Source organism: Rattus norvegicus, chromosome 1 (assembly GCF_021556685.1).
Source record: "Rattus norvegicus strain SHRSP/BbbUtx chromosome 1, alternate assembly SHRSP_T2T, whole genome shotgun sequence".
Lineage (NCBI taxonomy): Eukaryota > Metazoa > Chordata > Mammalia > Rodentia > Muridae > Rattus > Rattus norvegicus.
In genome coordinates, this window is record NC_141534.1 from 253120423 (window position 1) to 253141174 (window position 20752).

The 20752-nt window shown below is 43.4% G+C and overlaps 1 protein-coding gene across 2 annotated transcripts in view; it reads right to left on the reverse strand.

Moving 5' to 3' along the window:
• Blnk (B-cell linker) overlaps positions 1 to 20752 on the reverse strand; it is a 67530-nt gene that overhangs the window by 9671 nt on the left and 37107 nt on the right. For both annotated transcript variants that reach the window (XM_087584142.1, NM_001025767.1), the window contains 7 exons: positions 16330 to 16411; positions 15189 to 15260; positions 9222 to 9291; positions 7659 to 7686; positions 6833 to 6875; positions 3690 to 3774; positions 2884 to 2915 (listed from right to left, as the gene is read on the reverse strand). In XM_087584142.1, the coding sequence (XP_087440268.1) occupies positions 2884 to 2915; positions 3690 to 3774; positions 6833 to 6875; positions 7659 to 7686; positions 9222 to 9291; positions 15189 to 15260; positions 16330 to 16411 (412 nt within the window). The remainder of the gene's footprint in view (positions 1 to 2883; positions 2916 to 3689; positions 3775 to 6832; positions 6876 to 7658; positions 7687 to 9221; positions 9292 to 15188; positions 15261 to 16329; positions 16412 to 20752) is intronic.

Genomic DNA, 20752 nt, shown 5'->3' on the forward strand with positions numbered 1-20752 from the left:
TAAGCTTTAAATAATGAGAAGCAGTCTCCTCATGCTCCATTTTGTGACTTATCCAACGCATAAAACAAGGGGGGTCGTCAGCTCGCACATCCATGGCTCTAACCTACAGCTTTGAAAATGGCCTATTAGCTAAAAGTGTTAATTTTTGTCATTAAATCATTTAATTATTTTTATTTTATTATGCAGAATAATTTTCACGAACAAACAAAGTACTTTGACATATCCTCTCCATATCCCTTCATTGACAGCTTTAATTTAATATACTTATTATTAGTAGGAAGGTATTTGGGTCTCCAGTGCATTTTAAAAGTATTAAAAGTGGTTTCAAGGGGAAAATGTTTGAGAATCCTTGCATTAAAGTGAAAACTCCCTCAAGTTTACAGTCTGACTAATAGAAACACAGGAAATAGAGAAAATACTCGTTCGTTTGTTTGTCTGTTTGATTAATTTTTTCATTCTTGTGTGCCTGATGTAGATCTAGTCATTGGGAATATATATATATATATATATATATATATATATTTGAGCTGGACCTCCTGTGGTGTGTGTGTGTGTGTGTGTGTGTGTATCTGAGTATGCCATGTCAGAGAAAACATTTTCAGACCACCCCACCTAAGATGGTGACTCTCACTGCTATCCCCATCAGATTCTACCATCCACCCACCCACCACCTTGCTCTCCATGGCACTTTAGGGTTGCCTAGTATGAGACCATTTATCTCCTTGTCTGTTGTCCTGCCTCCTGTCTCCTTCAGCAGTGATATAACTTTCATCTGAACAAGGCCATTGACTCAGCCTAGTCTCTCCTTAGCTCAAGCAGTGACTGGCACATGGTGGATGGATGATCAGTAACAAATGAAAGAATGATTTGAGCTGGCAAACAAAAGATAAAGCTTTTTAAACAGAAAAAATAAGTTTCTATAGACATTTTCATTTTGTGGGGTTAGAATTAGCAGAAAAAACTACCAAGTATGAGTTTAATTTTATTTAAAGCGAACCAAAGGTGTAATTAAAAAAATCAAGTTATGTAGCAAGAATATGATTTTTTATGTGTAAATGACAATTACTCTGTTTATTTGAATGGTCGATCTTCATTATTTGGACTATATTCCAAATTAAATGTAGAGTTTGTTTTCTTTCTTACCCCCTTCATTGAGTTGGAGGAAAATGAAGAGCAGTAGTAGCTACATTCTGTGAGCCTGACTCACCTGGTTAATATATGCATGTGTTAAAATTCTTAATTTTCAAGTGTATATGTGTATATGTGTGTATGTGTATATGTGTATAAGTGTATAAGTGTATATGTGTATATGTGTATATGTGTATAAGTGTATATGTGTATATGTGTATATGTGTATATGTATATGTGTATATGTGTATATGTGTATATGCGTGTGGGTGCAGTGCTCACAGATGCCAGAAGAGAGCACTGGTCCCTGGGGTTGGAGTTACAGGCCTTGGTGGGTGCTGGGAACTGAACTCAGGACCTCTGGAAGAGCAGTCAGTGCTCTTAACCACTGAGCCATCTCTCCAGCCCCTGAACTCAACTTCTGATCCATCTCTCCAGATTTGATTCTGTATTTTAATTGAATGACTACTAGAACATCATACTCCACGTATAGCTCAGTGGCATAACACTTATCTATAGGCATGAAGCTCTGACGTTAATCCCATCACTGCAAATTTGCATAAATTTGCCAAATTGTGACATTAAGAGTGCTTGCAGCCCAAACACGGGAAGCTTTAATGTACTAAAAATACAAATATATAAGAGAATAATTAATAAAATGAACAAAAATCAGTTACCAAAGAAAAAATATACTTAGACATACCATATGTCATAAATGTATATGGTGGCAGTTTATATAATAATAATAATAATATATAATGAGTATATAATGGAAGGCTTATCAGGGACTCTTCTCCCTCCTTTGCTTTCTATCTCATCTCTAAATACATGGAGAGTCATGAAAAGACCCTGCATACCCAGCCTCACACTACTAAGCCATCTCCTTTCAGATATCCAATAGCCTACCATACTCATTTTTTTTGTGCTTGAGATTTTTTTATTAACTTGAGTATTTCTTATATACATTTCGAGTGTCATACTCATTTTTTATTAAATTTTTTTATTAAATCTGTCATCTTATTTCCAACCATTCCTTCTGCCAATCAAATTCTATACCTACCTGCCTGCCTATCTCCCTCTCTCTCTCTCTCTCCCTCCCTCCCTCCTTTCTTTCTTTCTTTCTTTCTTTCTTCCTTTCTTCCTTCCTTTCTTTCTTTCTTGACTAAGTAATAAACAGTTTAATAAAAAGGAAAAATGTCTGCCTATTGTATTAGTTACTTTTCTCTTTCTGTGATAAAATGTCTTGACTGAATGTGGTGGTTTGGATTCAGAGGCAAAGGTATTATGGAGGTGTGCCCTTGTTGGAGTGGGTGTGGCCTTGTTGGAGTGGGTGTGGCCTTGTTGGAGGAAGTGTGTTTTTAAGGTGATGTTTACCTTGAGAAAATTACATAGTTAATTACCATGTTCTCATTTTAGGGTACATCTTATAGATGTATGTGAAGTTCATTAAAACATATTTCAGATATAAGTTAAGTACCTATCATACTGTTCTGGGTATTTCAATCCGATTTTGAAAATAGCTGTACTGTTATTTTTTTTTTAATATGATGCTGACTGATAAGTAGATATTCAACCAATACTGAAGATTAAAAATATTTACCTTTTAAAACAACTCTATGAAATGAATATTTCTGGCCCCATTTTATAGACTAGGAAGCAAATAAGACTCTGGCACAGTGGAAGGGACAGTACCATTCACTCCCGTGCCTGGCCCTACCTTCCTCCTATGATTGGCTGTCATGATCTTGTACTTACTTGGCAGGGGTACAGGCTTTTGAAGGACAGGTCTGAAAGGAAGAAATGGAGGTTACATGAAAGGCAGAACACAATACAAAGTCTGGAGAAGCTACACCAAAGGATAATTAGATCTAAAGATGGGAGGGGCAATAAACCTTATGGAGAACCAGGACGTTTTTCCTTCAGCTTTGCAAAAGGAGGAGCCTTGACTATAGCGCTGTATGTCAGATGAGACCGGTAGCGTGGAGAATGGGTCTCAGATTCTACAGTCTCGTAAGTTGCTTAATAGCCTTCCAGATTTCATTAAGAAGCAATGAAACATCGGTTCCCTGTGTGAGCTTGCATGACAAGGAATTCCCATAGCAACAAGAAGAAGCTTGTGCTTAAAGGGAAGGGTTCTCTTACTGGGAAAAGAGCGAGCGCATGATCTATTATCCTTGTACTCTGGAGGCTGGGGAAGGAGGGACTTGAACTAAAGGGCAACCTGGCTGCACACATAAGGAATTCCAAGAAAGCTGGGGCTACCGTCTTTATAAAATAAACAGACAAATAAGTAAAAATAAATAAATAAATAAATAAATAAATAAATAAATAAATAAATAAATAAGGGGTGGGCGAGGTGATTGCTTCCTGCTCTTGCAGAAGCCCTGAGTTCCGTTCCCGGTGCCCACACTGGATGGCTAGCAACCATGTATGTAACTCCAGCCCCAGGGGGGCTGATAACCTTTTTACACACATGCAGCCTATACTCACACATACATAAATATAAAATGAAAATATTTTTAAAGAATGAATGAATGAATAAATAAATAAAGGATTCTTACTTCTGGGTGGGAGGAAACACTGGTGACTGTACAGTGTCTTGTCTGTGACTAGACCCTCGGTGGCGCTCAGCAGGAACAGGCTTTTCTGGATTAGGAGAGTCTCACATTAGTATTAAAGTAAAATGTCCATCCCCATCCCCAAATACAGCCTCTTTGACCAGATGTCTTCCCAGTGCCCTGTCTTCTAAGGGGTTCTTGGTCTGTGTATGCCGCAGCCTCTTGGAGCGCATGCGCTCTTAGGACCAAGACGCCCTTTCAGCAGTGGTACGGGTAATGTGGGCTCCTCCAGCCGTGTACACAGAGACAGAAGCCATGGGTACTGGACTTTAACTGTCTGAGCAGAGGTGGGTGCCAGGAGACGAGCAGGCTCCACAGCCTCTGTGTAACTCGTTCTCTGCTTCATGCCTTCCTGTGTCTTGACTGCTCATGAGATGTGGTTTAAGTAACTTATTGCTGGTGAGAGTAAAATCTTGGGGTTTATGAACGATCTACTCCTTTTGAATCTAAGTCTAGGTCAATCTCGAATATGAATATCACTTGGATCTCAGCGTGTTCTTGAGGGAGGGTTAAAAATAGGCACAAACATAAAGCTTAAGAAATGTCTGTAGAAGCCAGGTGATGGTGGTCCATGTCTTTAATCCCAGCAACGTGGGAGGCAGAGGCGGATGGATCTCTGAGGTCAAGGCCAGCCTGGTTTACAGAGTTCCAGGATAGCAAGGGCTATACAGAGAGGCCCTATCTCGGGGGTCAGGAGATGGGGAATGACTGTTGAAGCCCATAGGAAGCTTTACTAGTGAGGCATTGAGAAAGGCGAAAAGTTACAGGAACTTCAGAAGAAGAGAAGCAGTGAGAACTCAGCGACTCAAAGCCCAAGTGCACCGCCATTCAGACGGCCTTGACTCTAAAGGTGTTTCTGGTGTGTGGCCAGATTCTTCAAACTGCTATTGCTAGTTTTGTGCTCGTTTCTTTAAAGCGCAGAAATTCCCAGAGGAGCACAGTGGAAACGTATTAGGTTCCAGCAGCTCTGACCATACTATATCATCTCTATACTCTTAGCGAGGGCCTTGCCGGCTTGTAAAACCTCCTCCGTGGTCAGTTGAGCTGTGACAATCCCACCATTACAGTAATTTCATTTCCAGAGCTCAGTTAGGCCTCTCGGACTGTCCGGATACCCAGAAAGAGCTCAGGTTGGACAATGGAATTCCTGGTGTTTAGATAAAAGCCGGCATTCCTCAGGGACTGGCGAAGCTGGTTCCTATCTGCCAAACGGAGTCATATGATGTGATGCCTATCAGGATCTTAAAGACCATGCTGACCTCTGGGTTCGCTCAGTATCCCATGTACCTGCTACAGGTTTCAAAGTCCATGCTGGCATCCTAGGCCTTCTCCCTTTCCGCCCCCTCAGTGCCCCTCCCCGACCCCAGCTACCCATCCTTCTTGAACCCTGACCAGTCTCATTATTTGCTTCTCTTACTCCCTCTAGCTATGCTCCATTCTCTACCTCTTGTGATCCTACTATCTCCACTGTTCTCTCCTGCTTCCCTACCCTGAGCCACGCTCAGCCCACCTCTTTCTCTCTGTTCTAGACAGTTCCAGAAGCCTCTGTCTGAACTCTCTCATAACTCCAATAAAAACGTTAACTACCTTATGGGTCAGTCCCATCAGCAGTTTCTTTCCTGCCCTCAGTCGTATACAAGAGTGGGTTGTTTCTTTGGATTCCCGACTTCCTGCCCGAGGCCCCACCCCCAGTCATGTGACTCTCAGTCTGTCAGACATCTCAGACTCTTTTAACTGACTACTCACTGGCCACCCCAGCAATGGCCAAATGCCAGCTGGAAAAGGAAACTTTAATCTGTACCCAAGCCTCTAAGCAAGCCACGGGCAACGGTTCTTACAAAGTAATCCCCTCCCCCAATAAAGCCCTACATGGTCTCTCGTCCCTATATCCTCGTCCTTCTTTCCTTCTCACAGTCCTGAGGTCTTCTTCCCAGGGCAGAGGAGGCTGCCCACCCCTTTGGGTTTAGATGAGCCCTGCCTAGGCTCTTGGAATGAGTCTGAAGAAGCTGCTTGTTAAACACCTCTGCGGGATGCCTCTGCCAAGGGCTTCCAAGAAGACTTGGTTTGGAGACTCCTGGAGCCTTAAAGTTTGCACAGAGGCCCCAGGACACTAAGAATCTGCCCTGCTCCTGCTTATCAGGGTGGAGGGACTGGAAAGCCATGCGAGGTATGCGTGGGATGTCCAGGAACAGAAAAACTTCAAAGGGGAGGCAGAGAATCACTGGCCGCAGAGGAGGAGGTGGGGGTAGAAACAGCCTGGGGAAAGGCAAAAAAAGGAAATAAAAGGGGGTGGGGCTCTAATGATGTACTAAAAGCAAAGATGAGAGCTGCAGTATGTGCTTAGGGAAAAACAAAAAGCCACTTTCCATTGAGCAGGGACGCCAGGATGCTCTGTGCAGACACTGACTTAGGACCGAGGTGGGGTTGGGGGGAATGGGGACACAGACACGGATGACACTGTGATTTTTGTACAGGGTTCCTTCATGTGAGGTGTTGTTTCTGGGGGGGGGGACTTCAATGCCTCTATGTTCTAAGTGTTGACATCAAGAATGAATCTTACTTTCTCTCCCTAGTCCCCATTTTTTAAAATGGGGTCATTAAAAAAAGTGTGTGTGTGTGTGTGTGTGTGTGTGTGTGTGTTTTGTTTTGTTTTGTTTTTTTTTTTTTTGAAGCAAAAGCAGAGATGCATTGGGAGATGTACGGACACAAGGGACATTTGAACTTTGAAAACTTAGCAACAGAACTTTAAATAAGCCGTTTTTAAAAAGTCATTACCTTGTCTAGGCTCTGAGATATCGTACTACCATATTGCTTTCTGGCTGACCGTAGCTATCAGTAATAGACAAGAGGTAGGCAGGCGGTAGCTTCCTCCACAGCCCATGCCTGCTAAACTCAGGCTCCTAAGCAAATGTCGCTGCTCTCTACCACAGCACAAAGACCCACCACTTAGAAGAGTTGGCTTTTATATTAACAATTGGCTCATAAATAATGACTGAAATTCAGAACACAGAGCTTACACACATATTATTAATTGAAAAGATTATTTTTAGAATTATATCCTTCACCTTCAGAATAAACACATTTACCTTCACAAACATTTGATGCGTTCTGTAGGGAAGGAACGGGAGTCTATTGTTAAGGGGAAAAAAAAGGTAAGTCAGCAAATTGGAAAATAGAGATAAAAATCAGAGCACTATTAAATATGCTGTCAGAGATTTGCTGCAGCTACTCTAAGTCATGACGAAGCTAAGGCAGTTTCCGGCCCACCATTTTCATCCATTGAAACCTGGATGAGTTTGCCTCATGGGAGGAGCAGTGCATTTCCTTGTGGGGACATCCCTAACCTGTCAACAGTATTGACCACTGTGACCTCCTCAGCAGTTTCTAGGCACTAGTGCTTGTGCAACTGGCATCTGGCAACTGGGTTTGGTCTTACGGTCCCACCTTCTGGTATCCGAAATGATGGTCACCATCAGGTTCTAGGGTAAGCTGAGGTCCAGCTGGGCTGCCTTGGATCATGGGCTGGCCCAGGGTCATCCTGTTCTGGCCAGAAGCTGAGTTTCGTTTGTGGCTATTTATCTGATACATAGTAGTATGCCAGTTGCTCTGGGATCAACAAGGCAGGAAGTAGACAGAGGCCTTCTGCAATGATGCAGGCACGGACACCTGCACATTCTTTATTATCTGATATACGCATTTAAAGAGGCCAGCAGAATCCAGCAAGCACCAGCTCATAGGAAGCAGTACCTTCCCAGCTACCTGAACATTAGAAGCTCCTCTGGGTTGTCTAGGCTTCTGTTGCTAAGCCTGCTATTGTTAAGCACAATTGGATGCATTGCCGACCTTAAGTAAGTGGCTATCAATAGATATTACAGGAAATGTGAAATACTTTCAGGTGCAGAATCAATTTACCGTCTTAAGTGGTGTAGCTGTTTTCTTCCTGGAAAATAAAAGATTAGCCTTGTTAAAACACAAGGTAAATGAGGTAGAAGTACCATCCTTCTTAGACCTAAACCATGAGAGTGAAAACAGTGCAAGACTGCTCTTGAAGGACAGATAGGGAGGGATGGAGGATGTAATTGTGCTCATCTTCTCAACAGATAGAGAAGGGTTTCAGTCAGTGTCCTATTGCTGTGAAGAGACACCATGACCAAGGCAATTCTTATAAAAGAAAACATTTAGTTGGGGCTGGCTTACAGTTTTGAGAGGTTCAGTCCATTATCAACATGGCAGGAGGCATGACAGCATGCAGGCAGGTGCTGGAGTAGCTGAGAGTTACACCCTGATCCTATAAGCAGAGAGAGAGAGAGAGAGAGAGAGAGAGAGAGAGAGAGAGAGAGAGAGAGGCAGAGAGAGACAGACAGACAGACAGAGACAGACAGACAGACAGATGGAGACAGACAGAGACAAATGCAGACAGACAGACAGACAGTCTGTGCCTGGTATGGGCTTTTGAGATCTCATAGCCCACCCCCAGTGACACACTTCCTCCAAGGCCAGGCCTCCTAATTCTTTCAAACAGTGCCACTCCCTAAGCATTCAAATCTATAATCTCTAGCCATCTGAAACTAAGCCCAAATCAAATATTTTCTTTTATGTTTCCTTAGCCACAGTGTCTTATCACAGCAATAAAAAAGTAACTAGTATGGTGTCACTTAATAACATGTTGTAATACTTATCCAGCAATTTCCAAAGCTACCTTATAGTTCATAAGTATTCTATATCTCACAAAACACCCTAATACCTGTTCAGATAGATGTATGAGCACCCCAATGCGTGTTCAGATGTATGAGCATCCCAATGTGTGTTCTAATGTATGAGTACCCCAATGTGTATTCTAATGTATGAGCACCCCAATGCATGTTCTAATGTATGAGCACCCCAATGTATGTTCTAATTTATGAGCACCCCAATGCATGTTCAGATGTATGTGCACCCCAATGCGTGTTCAATGTATGTGCACCCCAATGTGTGTTCTAATGCATGAGCATCCCAATGCGTGTTCAGATGTATGAGCACCCCAATGTGTGTTCTAATGCATGAGCACCCCAATGCGTGTTCTAATGTATGAGCACCCCAATGCATGTTCTAATGTATGTGCACCCTAATATGTGTTCAGATGTATGAGCACCCCCAATGCATGTTCTGATGTCCACTCTTATAGCCCATGCTCTACTTGCAAATAAAACCAGGGAGCAGAAAGTAAATGTGGAACCTGTTTGGAGGTCTCAGAACTATCAGGTGCTGAAAATTGGGGTGCCTTGCAAATAACAGTGAACCAGTGGACTCAGAATGTAGCTAAAACTGACTCCATTCGGAGCAAGACTCTTCATTTCCAATTTTAGTGGTCGCTCCAACATGAAGGCTACCATGGGAAGGGAGAATTAACAGGAGTCCTCAGGGCAGCAGCTCCCACCCCACCCCTAACCCCCACCCCCAAATCTCATAGAGCCACGATTCTCAATCAGTACTCACCCAGCTCGTGGCAGTGGGGATGGTGCAGCAGGCAAAGATGACTTGGAGTCCCAGACCCCACTGTTTCGACCTGCACAGCACAAACAGGAGTCAGTCACTGTGTCCCGCCTTCAGGGACAGTTGTATTAGAGAGGCTAACCTTTGGAGACACGTGTTTCGTGTTACTTTTACTGAAGCATGTATATCTAGTGACACTGAAGCCAAGGGGCAAACCAATGGGCACAGTGATGAGGAATGTGAAATGCCAATACAGGGGTGGGGGGACAGTTCCATGGTTGAAGGGCTTGCCACTCTAGTGTGAGGACCAGAGTTCAGATCCCCAGAACCCACATAAATGCCAGGAGGGTGTGGCAGTTTCCTTGTAGTGCCAGTCTGAGAAGGTAGAGAGATAGGAAACTCAGCAAGACTAACCATTGTTGATGAAGTCTAAGTTTGATTGAGAGAGCCTGACTCAATGAATAGGGTAGAAGAGTGATAGAAAATGATTCCCAACATCAATCTGAGGCCTCCACGTGTACATGCACCCATATTTCTGTGCCTATACATATGCAAACACACATACACACACACACAAAAGAAAAAAATGCTAACATATAAACATGTTGTAGGTCAGAATGCCATTCTAACACTTCAAGAAGATCTTCTCCTTAGACTCATGTTCAAGACCATTACCCCCACCGAATCTTCTGAAGTCATATAAGGAACCCTTGACTTTGTATCCACACCCTCCCCACCTGCCTGACTGAAAATAGAACCAGACAAAGTGAAGGAGGCCGTAAGAGATGATACATCCCCTACATGATGGCTTCTTGGACACTACTCAGTAAGGAGGAGGTTCATGATGAGATATTTGATCAAACTGAACTGAATAAACATTGTGTATGGTGTACATGCGTGTATGTGCTTGTGCATGTGTATGTAGAAAACAGAGGAGGGTGTCGGCTGCCCTGCTCTTATTCTGCCTTATCCCTTTTAGATAGAGTCTTTCATTAAACCTGAGGTAGGCTGGCAATCCATCAGGTCGCAGTGACCCTCGTGTCTCTATTCCTCAGAGTGCTGGAATTACAGCTGCCCACATGCTCACGCCTGACTCTTTACACGTGTGCTTGGAGATCCAAACTCAGATCCAAGATCCTGTCTGATCAGTAAGTGCCATTCTCCCTGAGCCACCTCCCAATCCCTGAGTAAACATCTCACTAAGAGACTATTATATGAGAGGTCCCGGGTTCCTAATGGACATGCAGGAGATACTCTGTAAGCTGGAGTCCGATCTGCTGCCCTCTGTAGTGATGTAAACACAGAAATCAGTTACCAAATACTACTGAGGTAAGCACTAGGAGGCATGCACAGGCTCTGTGGAAGGTGCCTGGAAGGAGAGACATGCTGTCTTCGTGCCTCTCGTCCTAAAGAAAAAGGCCTCACAACGTACTGAAAGTCTGGCACAGGGTTATTCTCTGGACTTCTGCACAGAGACCATCTACTCGTCACAGTACTTGCTGAGTTGGGTGCTGACGTCACTACACACCAGAGTGGGTGTTACTCTAGGCCTTCATCAGCACCCTGTGCAGCCATGCCTTCGCCTTCTCCAGGACTCTCCTGCTTATGGCTTACCTGACTTAGATACAACTTTAGGAAACATGTAAGAAAGAAAACCACATTTCTAAGTGTTAGGTCTCAAAGTGTCCATATATACAGAGATTAGCTCAGGCTGGACCGCAGGATTCCAGGCAGTTAGATAATAGTCATCATTCCTCAGGAATGTGTGAAATGGTCCCCCAGTGCCTCCCCACCTGCTTGCAGCCATTTCCCTTCGCTCTCCACGGACATAACCTATGGTAGTTATTAGCATACCAACAGCGCCCATGCTGGCCTCCAGGCTCCCTCGGTATCAGAAGTACCTGTTATACACTTCAAAGTCCACACTGGCTTCCAGCGCTTCCTCACCCATCCCCAGCTATTCATCCTCCTTATATGTAATTCACATGATTTGTTCAACACCCATGTATATGTATGTATATGTGTGGGTGTGTATGTATGTGGGTGATGTGGGTGTGGGGGGGTGAGTGTGTACGTGTGTGTATGCGTGTGTGTGTACATGTGTGTGGGTATATATGTGTGTGAGGTGTGTGTGGGAGGGTATATGTGTGGGTGTGTATATATGTGGGTGTATGGATGTGTGTGGGGGGTAGGTGTGGATGTGTGTGGATGTGGATGTGTGTATGTCTGTATATGTATGTGTATGTGGGTGTTTATGTGTGTGTATATATGTATGTGTGTGTATATGTGTGTATGTGGGTGTGGGGTGTGCATGTGGGTATGTATGTCTATATGTATATGTATGTATGTATGTGTATGTATGTGTGTGTGCTCATATGAGTGTGTGTATGTATGTGTGTGGGTGTGTATGTATGTGGGTGTGGGCTGTGTATGTGGGTGTGTACGAGTGTATATGTGTGTGTATGTGTGTGCATGTATGTAGGTAATGTATGTGCATATGAGTGTGTGTATGTGTGTATGTGTGTGTATGTGTGTATATATGTGTGTAATATATGTGTGTGTGCAGTCCGTTTCTCTTTTTTTATGCTCTGGGCTCTTCTGGATATTTTCTCTCTCATTCACCATAAAAACCTTCCCCTAATAATGGAGCAGTCACATCAGCAGTTTTTTACTGTGTCCCTTCACATACAGTAAGCTGTACATGTCACATGAAAATAAACTGAAGTGTCATCCATGGTGCTGAGTCCCACTGCGATCCCCTAACTGCTGAATGATGCTGAACATTAAGGGTGATCCTGCAAAGAGGCTGACTGCACATATTCAGACAGAAGACAGCAGGGCAGAGGAGGCGGCCATGTCTGAAAACCCAGGAAGCGGTAAAAGGTCCAAGTCGGTCCCCACAGCTTTTGTTAGACCCACTGCCTGAGTTTTTTACTGAGCTATCCTTTCTTCCATGTCCCCACCCAGCCTGACCACAGCTCCTTGTTTCTTTCCTCTCCAAAACCAGCTTTTAGCAGGCAGACAGAGGAGGAGGATCTTCCAGTTCTGCTCTGAGGTACCATGGTGCTCTCTGGCCAGTGAGGTAGCTCAGCAGATAAAAGTGCTTGCCGCCGGGGCTGGGGATTTAGCTCAGTGGTAGAGCGCTTACCTAGGAAGCGCAAGGCCCTGGGTTCGGTCCCCAGCTCCGAAAAAAAGAAAAAAAAAAAGTGCTTGCCGCCAATCTTGAGGACCTAAGTTCAATCCCCAGAACCCCTTCGGTGAAAGGAGAGAATAGACTTTACAAAGTTGTCCTCTGAGCTCCACGTGTGTACCATGACAGGAACATGCCCTGTTCCCTGACGAATTCATAAAAAACCAAACCAAACCGAACCGAACCAAACCAAAACACCATGGTCTGGCATTAGGAAGACAGCACGCTAGTTATGTTTCTGTCACCAAACTGTCTGGGTGACTTCTTAACAAACTCTGTCTCAGGCTCTCTGTGAAATGGGAACAGTCATCTTGTCAAATTCATTTTTTGTGGTCAGACAACAGGATAAATCTGACATTTTAAAAACCAGTCGAACACAGCCAGAATCAATAGTGCTATAAAGGGAGCAAGCATGTCTGATGGCTAAAGACTTGATCGCGAAGGGAAAGGGCCAGATGTTCAGAAGCCAGATGTGCAGGGCTACGTAGTCAGTGATCCGATCTATATGAAATGTCAGCAAGAGCAGGTTTACAGTAACAGATACAGACACATGGTTGCCTGGAGCCAGGAGTGGGACTAGCACGACTATATACAAGAGGACATAAGGGATCTCGGGGGCTGGGTGGGTATGGGAATATTCTAAAGGGAGCTGCGGCAATGGTTATATAATGTTTCTATAAATATCGTTCATAAAAGTCATGGACTTTGTACTTGGACGAGATTTGTAATATTCAAATTATAATGCATAAAGGATTAGTAAAGAGGGTTATTACTAGTGTCTCGTGAGGAATACCCCAGCATCTCTGGGTGCTGGCAGAGTGCTAGGGACTGCAGATACACCATCTGTACCTCCCTAACACCAGCTGGGACAGATGGAGACTCAAAGAGGGCAAGTGGCAGGGCCACCTGAGCTGTGAACCCAGGCAGGTCACCCTCACCTCTCTTCTGGAGAGGAAGGAGGAGGCTTCTGTGAGGGAGAATGGAGACAGACTCCTCTATTCACCAGCCAGGTCCTCTGCTCTCCCAGAGTGCAGCCAGACCAAGGGGCACATCAGCAGGACCCTGGCAATGGTGTACCTGGTACCCACCTCCCTTTCTGAAAGAGCACAGTTCTTGGTTGGGACACTCTAAGGGAGAAGGGTGGTGGATTGTGTATCAAAAGCATAAATGTAGGAGGAAATCAAAAAAAGCAAAAACAAAACAAGACAAACAAACAAACGAAACTAGCTTCAGTGTCTATCTGTCCTGAGCAAGAAACATAAAGATGTTTGTTTTAAAGGTGCAGGTCGGGGTGTCAACTGCTGCTTATTTTCTCAGCTAGGAATTCATTTTCAGGGCTTCACTGTGTCCTGTCCCATGTGCATCCTGCCTCCGTGTTCATCCTGCTTCCATGTGTGTTTTGCACATCACTATTTCAGCTTCATCTGTTCTCTTTTCCTAACCCTCCCAACCCCTGTAGTGCCAGCACTTTCTCCTCCAGAGCTGCAGCTCTTTGCAAGCATTCTTGGAGCCTGTGTTGTGTTTGTTGTTGTTGTTAAAGTACGTAGCATCTTAAAGTATGTAGCATCCTGTATTCTGAGGCATGTACACAAAAGATTCCACCCAGCAATTCTGCAACAATTTTGGTTGCATTAGTGTGAGGTTCAGTTTTCACACTTGGGGAATTTGTAAATTTTAAGGGTTTGTCTGTCATCTATCTACTCATTCAGTTTGGTTGGTTGGTTGGCTTTCCAAGAGAGGGTTTCTCTGGGTAGACCTGGCTGTTCTAGAACTCACTCTGTAGATCAGGCTGGTTTCTTTTTCTCTTTTTTTTTCTTTTTTTTTTTTTTTCGGAGCTGGGGACCGAACCCAGAGCAAGCGCTCTACCACTGGGCTAAATCCCCAACCCTCAGGCTGGTTTCAAACTCACAGAGGTATATACCTCTGCCTCATGAGTTCTAGGATTAAAGGTATGCTCAGTCACTGCCTGGCAAGGGTTTATTTTTTTGAGGAGCACAGTTTTAAATGGTATCTGTTAGAAATTAGGTGCTCCCCAGCTTGCCCTCAGAGACTCAACACCAGCAGCTATGTCATCACTAGTCACCAACCCTTCAAAAGCTCCCCCTATCACAGCCTCCGCTGTCTCCCAGTCTCTGTATGTCTCTCACTCTCTGTCTCTTTGTCTCTATGCCTCTCATATTTCTACTTCGAGATGTCCCTGTTTTCCTCTCAACACACACATACACACACACACACACACACACACACACTCACACACATGCACCAATAAATCTCTTATGTGAGATCTGCTTCATTTTATGATCTTTGCAGCATACCTTGGCCAGGACAGACCCACCAAGGTACTCAATGCTAAATCCTAGCCGACATAGAGAAATACCAAGTTAGAGAAAGCTTAGAAATACAGATTCTACGTATCTTTTCCATACAAAAGTTGAATACCATCTAGAGATTTCACCCTCTCTAAATTCTCAGCAGGAGACCAGTCCCTATGGATTAAGATATCTGGTTTGTTTAAACTGATGTTCTCACCCTACTAGAAGTTGAATCCAACCCAGAGATCCTTGGCACCATGTGGGGACATTTTTGCCCATCATATTTAGGGAGATGACTTTGCAATCTAGTGGGTAGAGGTCAGGTCACTTCCAGGAAGCCTGTGGGCATGGATAAGATTAAGTCTTTGTCCCCTGTCCTAGGAAACTTGGGGATATAGGTGATTGTATGTGTATGGTCTGAGTTGTGCATAAGGAACAGATTCAAAACTAAACCATGCATCTACTTACCTGCGACAGTCCCTGGAGGGGACACATGCTTTGAGGAGCTGTTTGGTTTGGTTGATCTATTCACCGTGGGAGCTGAAACACACAAATATACACATGCAGAGGGATTGCAGACACACTCCACGGAGGGAAGTTATTGCAGATAGAAACATGATCAGTCAAATCAGAGAATCTACAAAGATTCCATGACCCTCCTTAATCCCATAAGCCATCCAAAGAGATCTTCTCAGGGGAAGCTCTGGGATGGGTGTACTTATTAGTGATGAAAGAAATGAAATAAAGATAGCATGTTAAAATGCATTCTGGATCAGAATATCAGCTACTGGAGGCTTGGGTGACAAAGTTTCGCTCTGTTTCATTTTAATCAAAAGTGTATTAAACCTAAACATGGTGGTGCCAAATTGATCACACCTCCTTCCCTTCCATATACTAATCCCTTGGGTTTTTGAGGCTGTTTGAGGAGAGGAGAGAAGGGGATGTGTAAGTGTTGCTCTGTTCACTGGGCGACTTGGTCTTTAAGCCATATACTCGGGGAATATAGGATAGAGTTATTATAAAAAAAAAAGACAAAACGAAACAAAACAAATGAAAAACAGGAGAGGCAAGAACCATTTCTTTCTGGTCCAATTTATTGGATGAGAAGCATCACCTGCCTGGGATTATATTTTCCAAAGTCACTATTTCTAGAGGGTGCCGCTTTCACGTCTGATCTGGGACAGTGTGTTTGTGATAGCATTTCTTATCCCCAGCAGGATTGACAGACCAAGTGTCCTATAAGCCCCAAGACACCGTGGAACTAACAAGCCAGGAGGCACAGCCCATGAGCTCTTTTTTTTTTATATATATCATCCCTCCACTGATTTGATAGCTGTGCACTGTTCCTAAGTCAACGCTGTGTCTTTTGGTCCGGCCAGAGTTAGCTATTGAGAACCATTCTGCGTGAAGGCGGCTGAAGATGATAGCTCCAGGGCTTTTATAACCCATGCACAAGGAAGGAGGAGAAAGGCTCTGAAGCAGATGCTCCCCTAGCCAAAGGTGGCGTGGCTGCAGAGGAGGGGCACTTCCGGTCTGAGCTTCCCGAGGCTTATTTGATGAGCAGCTAACTGCTGGAGGTTTTCAAGCACTACAAACCCCAAATGCTTACCTTTCTCAGCAGGCAGCGGGCTGCTTTCTCTGGGATGGATATAGTTTTCATCGTTATCCTCCACAGGGACCACATAATCAGCCTAAAGGAAATACAGAAGTGAAGAGGCGGCTTGCTGTACAATCATAGTTAATTGTGGGAGAAGGAGGGGTTTTTTTTGTTGTTGTTGTTTCTATCAAAGCTTTAATGGGTTACAATTCACACACTATGAAATTGCTTGCAAGGGGTTGCCTTTTGGCATTTAGTTAATCTGTTGTATCTATAGGGGCTTGTCTACCGGACTCTGCTCCATGAACGCTAAGTTCATGGCTGCTGAAGTCCCTTGAGAGAAATGGATAACTTAAGTTGTATTTCCTGTGATAAAACATCAGGAGCCGATGCATGTTATAGAAAGGGGAGTCTATCTGGCCTTTAGTGTTCCGGAGGGATAAGTGTCCATGATGGCAGGCGGGGGATTGGGAGATGAGCACAATAGCGAACAGAAGAGGAGGTAGCAGGAGAAGGAAGCTGAGAGTTCACACAGTTAGTCACGAGCATGAAACAGAGCCTTAAGTGGATGTGGGGTGAGATTATAAAAATTCAAAAGCCCACCCCACTGACAGCAAGGCCACACCTCCTAAACCTCCCCAAACAGTGGTGCCACCAGCCAGGGACCAAGCGTTCAAACGCCTGAGACCATGGGGGCTGTTGTTATTCAGACCACTATGTCAGTATTCAGCCAGTGCTTGAGCATTTTAATCTCTAGGCTTCTAGAACAGCTAATAGGATGTTAGGCGTGTCTTGTAGTTTGGATCCATTTTTCTTTGATAGCTAATGCTTCTGACCATCTCTGCAGGTGTTTACTGTTCACATGTGTATCTTTGGATACCAGCACCCTTTCCCACTTTTAATTGTGTTGTTGGCCTTTTATTGTTATGGTATATTAGTTCGTTGAACATCCTGGATATTAAGTCCCATATGAGATCTCCGACTTGCATCTTTTTCTCCAATCTTGAGTCTCACGGTGAGGCACGCAGCAGTGCTGAGCTGAAGTCTTCCCAGGGTTGGGATTTACAGGCGTGTGGAATGGGCCTTGCTCATGCTTTTCTCATGTACCACTCCAGGCACAAAGATCTAAATTTTAAGTCTAAGTTGTGTATCTTTTTCTTCGCTCTTTGTGCTTTGGTGTCATTAAAAACTGGTTCCTAACTTAAGGCCATAAAGATCGACACTTAGGCCTTTTCCCTTAAGGGTCCAATAGTTTTATATCTTATACTTGAGTCTATGATCCACTTCTGGCTGATATTGTATATGGTATGAAGCAGGGTCCAGTTCCCTCACTTTGCATGTGGATATGCAGGTTTCCCTGGCACCATTCCTTTTTGTGTAATCGTCTACCCCTTTATTAAATTTTCTGGGCCTTTGTCAACAACCAGGTGACCACAAATATAGGGAGGGAGAGATTTTTTTATATCAATAAAATACAACCGTGCTACCTAGATCTTAAAGACGGGATTTTCTAATCTGTCTTTGTAGACTGACAAGAAATGTACCAGGAATAGAAAAACAAACAAACAAACAGACACACAAACACATCATCTTGCTCAGTCATTTTAACAGCCCTGTCAGGTAGGCACTACCACCAACTCTGAGGTTGGACAAGGCAGTCAATAAAGGCTTTAAGCCCAGTCACTTTGAGCGCTCCTCAGCCACCCGCCTGTCTCCTGTAGCCTACCTTCCCACCTTTCCACTCCTCTTTTAGAGTTCTTCCCTCTCTCTGGTTAGTTGTCATTTCTCATCTCTTCTCCACCTTCAACAGGAGTTACCCTGTCTATACCGTCTAGAACCCAATCTACTTAGAGTAATGCTATTTCTGGAACCGAGATGTTTTTATTCCAAAAGGGAAATGACAGAAAAGACTCGAATCAATTCCAACAAATTCCGTTTGTTCAAGAAGAGAAGATGTGCAATGCACATATCCAGTCCCTCAGCTCTCTGGTTTGAAATCACCACCTGATCCAGGTACAAGAGGAAGCTCCATCATAGTCTGCACCTTAAGGAGCCCACAGGCATCACTGTGAGGTTCTGATATAGACTCCATTATCCCATGAACAATCCATAAAGCTGAAGCTGTAGTGTAAGCAGCAATTACTCATAAACAACAACAACAACAACAACAACAACAACAACAACAGGGTCTCTTTCATCAGAGGCTCATGTCAAACTTTCTGAATATTTGAGAATGACTTTAACTACAGATTCCCCATGCCTCGATCTCTTGAGATCCGTGATTACACACATGTGCCATCACCCCTAGCTACCAACTGATCCTTTAAATGCAAGTAGGTTACTCTGATAGCATGACCTCCACATGGCTAAAGGACTTCAGTGATTGTAAGATGTGAGTCAAAGAGGAAAGCAGGCCAGAGAGGGTATACACATCTGTAATCTCAGCTTCTGGGGAGGCTGAGGCAAGAGGATCATTGTTGGTGTAAAATTATAAAAAATATATAGCTGTCTTTTACCCCACACTAGGTCTGGCACTGTGGTGCCCCAAGATATCTGGTAGATATCTTCATCTCAGTCAGCAAAGCCTCTCACCTGCTTTGCTGTATCTCATATCACACTGCCAATGGCTTCTCTCTGGGCCTGGCAGCAATTCTCTACCCATCTTGTTCCCAAGGCAGGTTGCCATCATACACGTCTCCAGCCACCACATACTCTGTTGAACTTAAATCACCACATGAAAGAACACACAACACAATAACCTCTGATCCAATTGATGATATATAATTTGCTCATCACACAAAGCCCTATACACATCCATCCTTTAAGAATATTCATAACAACCTGTAAAGGTGCAGAGAAGAATCTTAACATCCACCTCCATGCTCTCCCAGCACTTCTTCTTCTTGCTCCAGTCTCCTCCTCTCTCTAAAACTTTTCTCCCTCTCATCCTTCCTTCTTGTCCAATGACAGGCCTCATTCTCTCTTGTACCTGCCTTCACCTGTATGACATCATCCTGCAGATCATAACTATGCCAGCCTGTGAACACAGCAAGTTCAAGGCTGGCTAAACAGTCTCAAGACTGCATTGAGATAAAAATAAGAGGAAAGGGTACATAGTGAGTTCTAGAACAGCCAGAGAGAGACCTGTCAGGAGCCATAATGTGACAAGCTAAAAACTAACATCCTGAGATGGCCTCTTTCAGATTATTACATAATCTGTGACAGGTTCACCCTTATTAAGCAAGGCTGTAAGGGAATTCATTTTAGGAAAGGTTCCTGCTATTAATATGCTTTTCCTGTTATTATTAAAGATATATAACAATCATTAAGTAATAGCCCAGCCCTTTGAAGTAAATCTCTGAAGATCTACAAAGATGTACTGTCTTGTAGCGATACTAGATAAATAGATGACTTCTTAAGTTTTACTGATGATCCTATAAGAATTCCTTATATCAGTGATCATTGAGTTCTTTCATAGTGGGACTGCTATTCGATCCTTTTCTGATAGTCAAAACTACAATGAGAACTCTGCCAGTCTTCGACATTTCACCAGTTAATTGCTCTTAGATGGCAACTAGACTTTCTCCTACTTAGAGCACACTCCAAGAGGTTGTAAAACAATTAACCAAAGGTCCTAAAAAGGGAACTAACAATTTGTTATAGGTGCTAGGACAGAGGATAAAATATTGACTGGGTTTATCTATACCAAACTTCACTAATAACTTAGTTATGGTTTTAAACCTTCAGTGAACCTGTGGAGCTGAGACAGGTGACAGATGTTTAGCCAGATAATTATTCCTAATGGATAGCATGTAAACATTCTCTGTTGTAAATTTCTATTTCAATTTATGATTTGATTTTTTGTGTGAACTTGTGATGAACTCTTAACATGTGATCGTGTATTCGAAAGATGTTTAAGTGCTGAGGACAAAGAGACTTGAGTTAGAACTGAGCTGAGAAGAACCAAGATGAGAGAGAAACTGAGCTGAGGAGAAGTTTTTAGACAGCCACTCTTTAGAAAGAACTGAACTCAAGAACTTAGAAGTATAGGTTTAGCATTGGGAGAAAAGGCATTGAGAGTAAGAGAATTATTGTGACATCACAGCAGGAAGAGAGAGGAAGATTAAAAGGAGAATGCAAAGTAGAATAACTTAGAGACTATAAGTAACTTCAAATACTAAGAGAGCAATGTGCAGAATGCAGAGGGAAAGAGGAAAAAAGAAGCTGCAGAGAGCAGAAGGAGCGGTCAGGCTTCTCCTTACCATGGGACAGAACAGACATTTCTTAACAACAAGTCAGGCTTAGTCTTATTAAAAGGAACAAGCTTTTTGCTTATAAACTTCTGTTTAGTTCATTTAACATTAAAAGGGTAGAAGTTTTTTCTCTGCAATAAAGATTGGAGCTCATTTTTCATCCAGAATGAATGAGTTCTTTT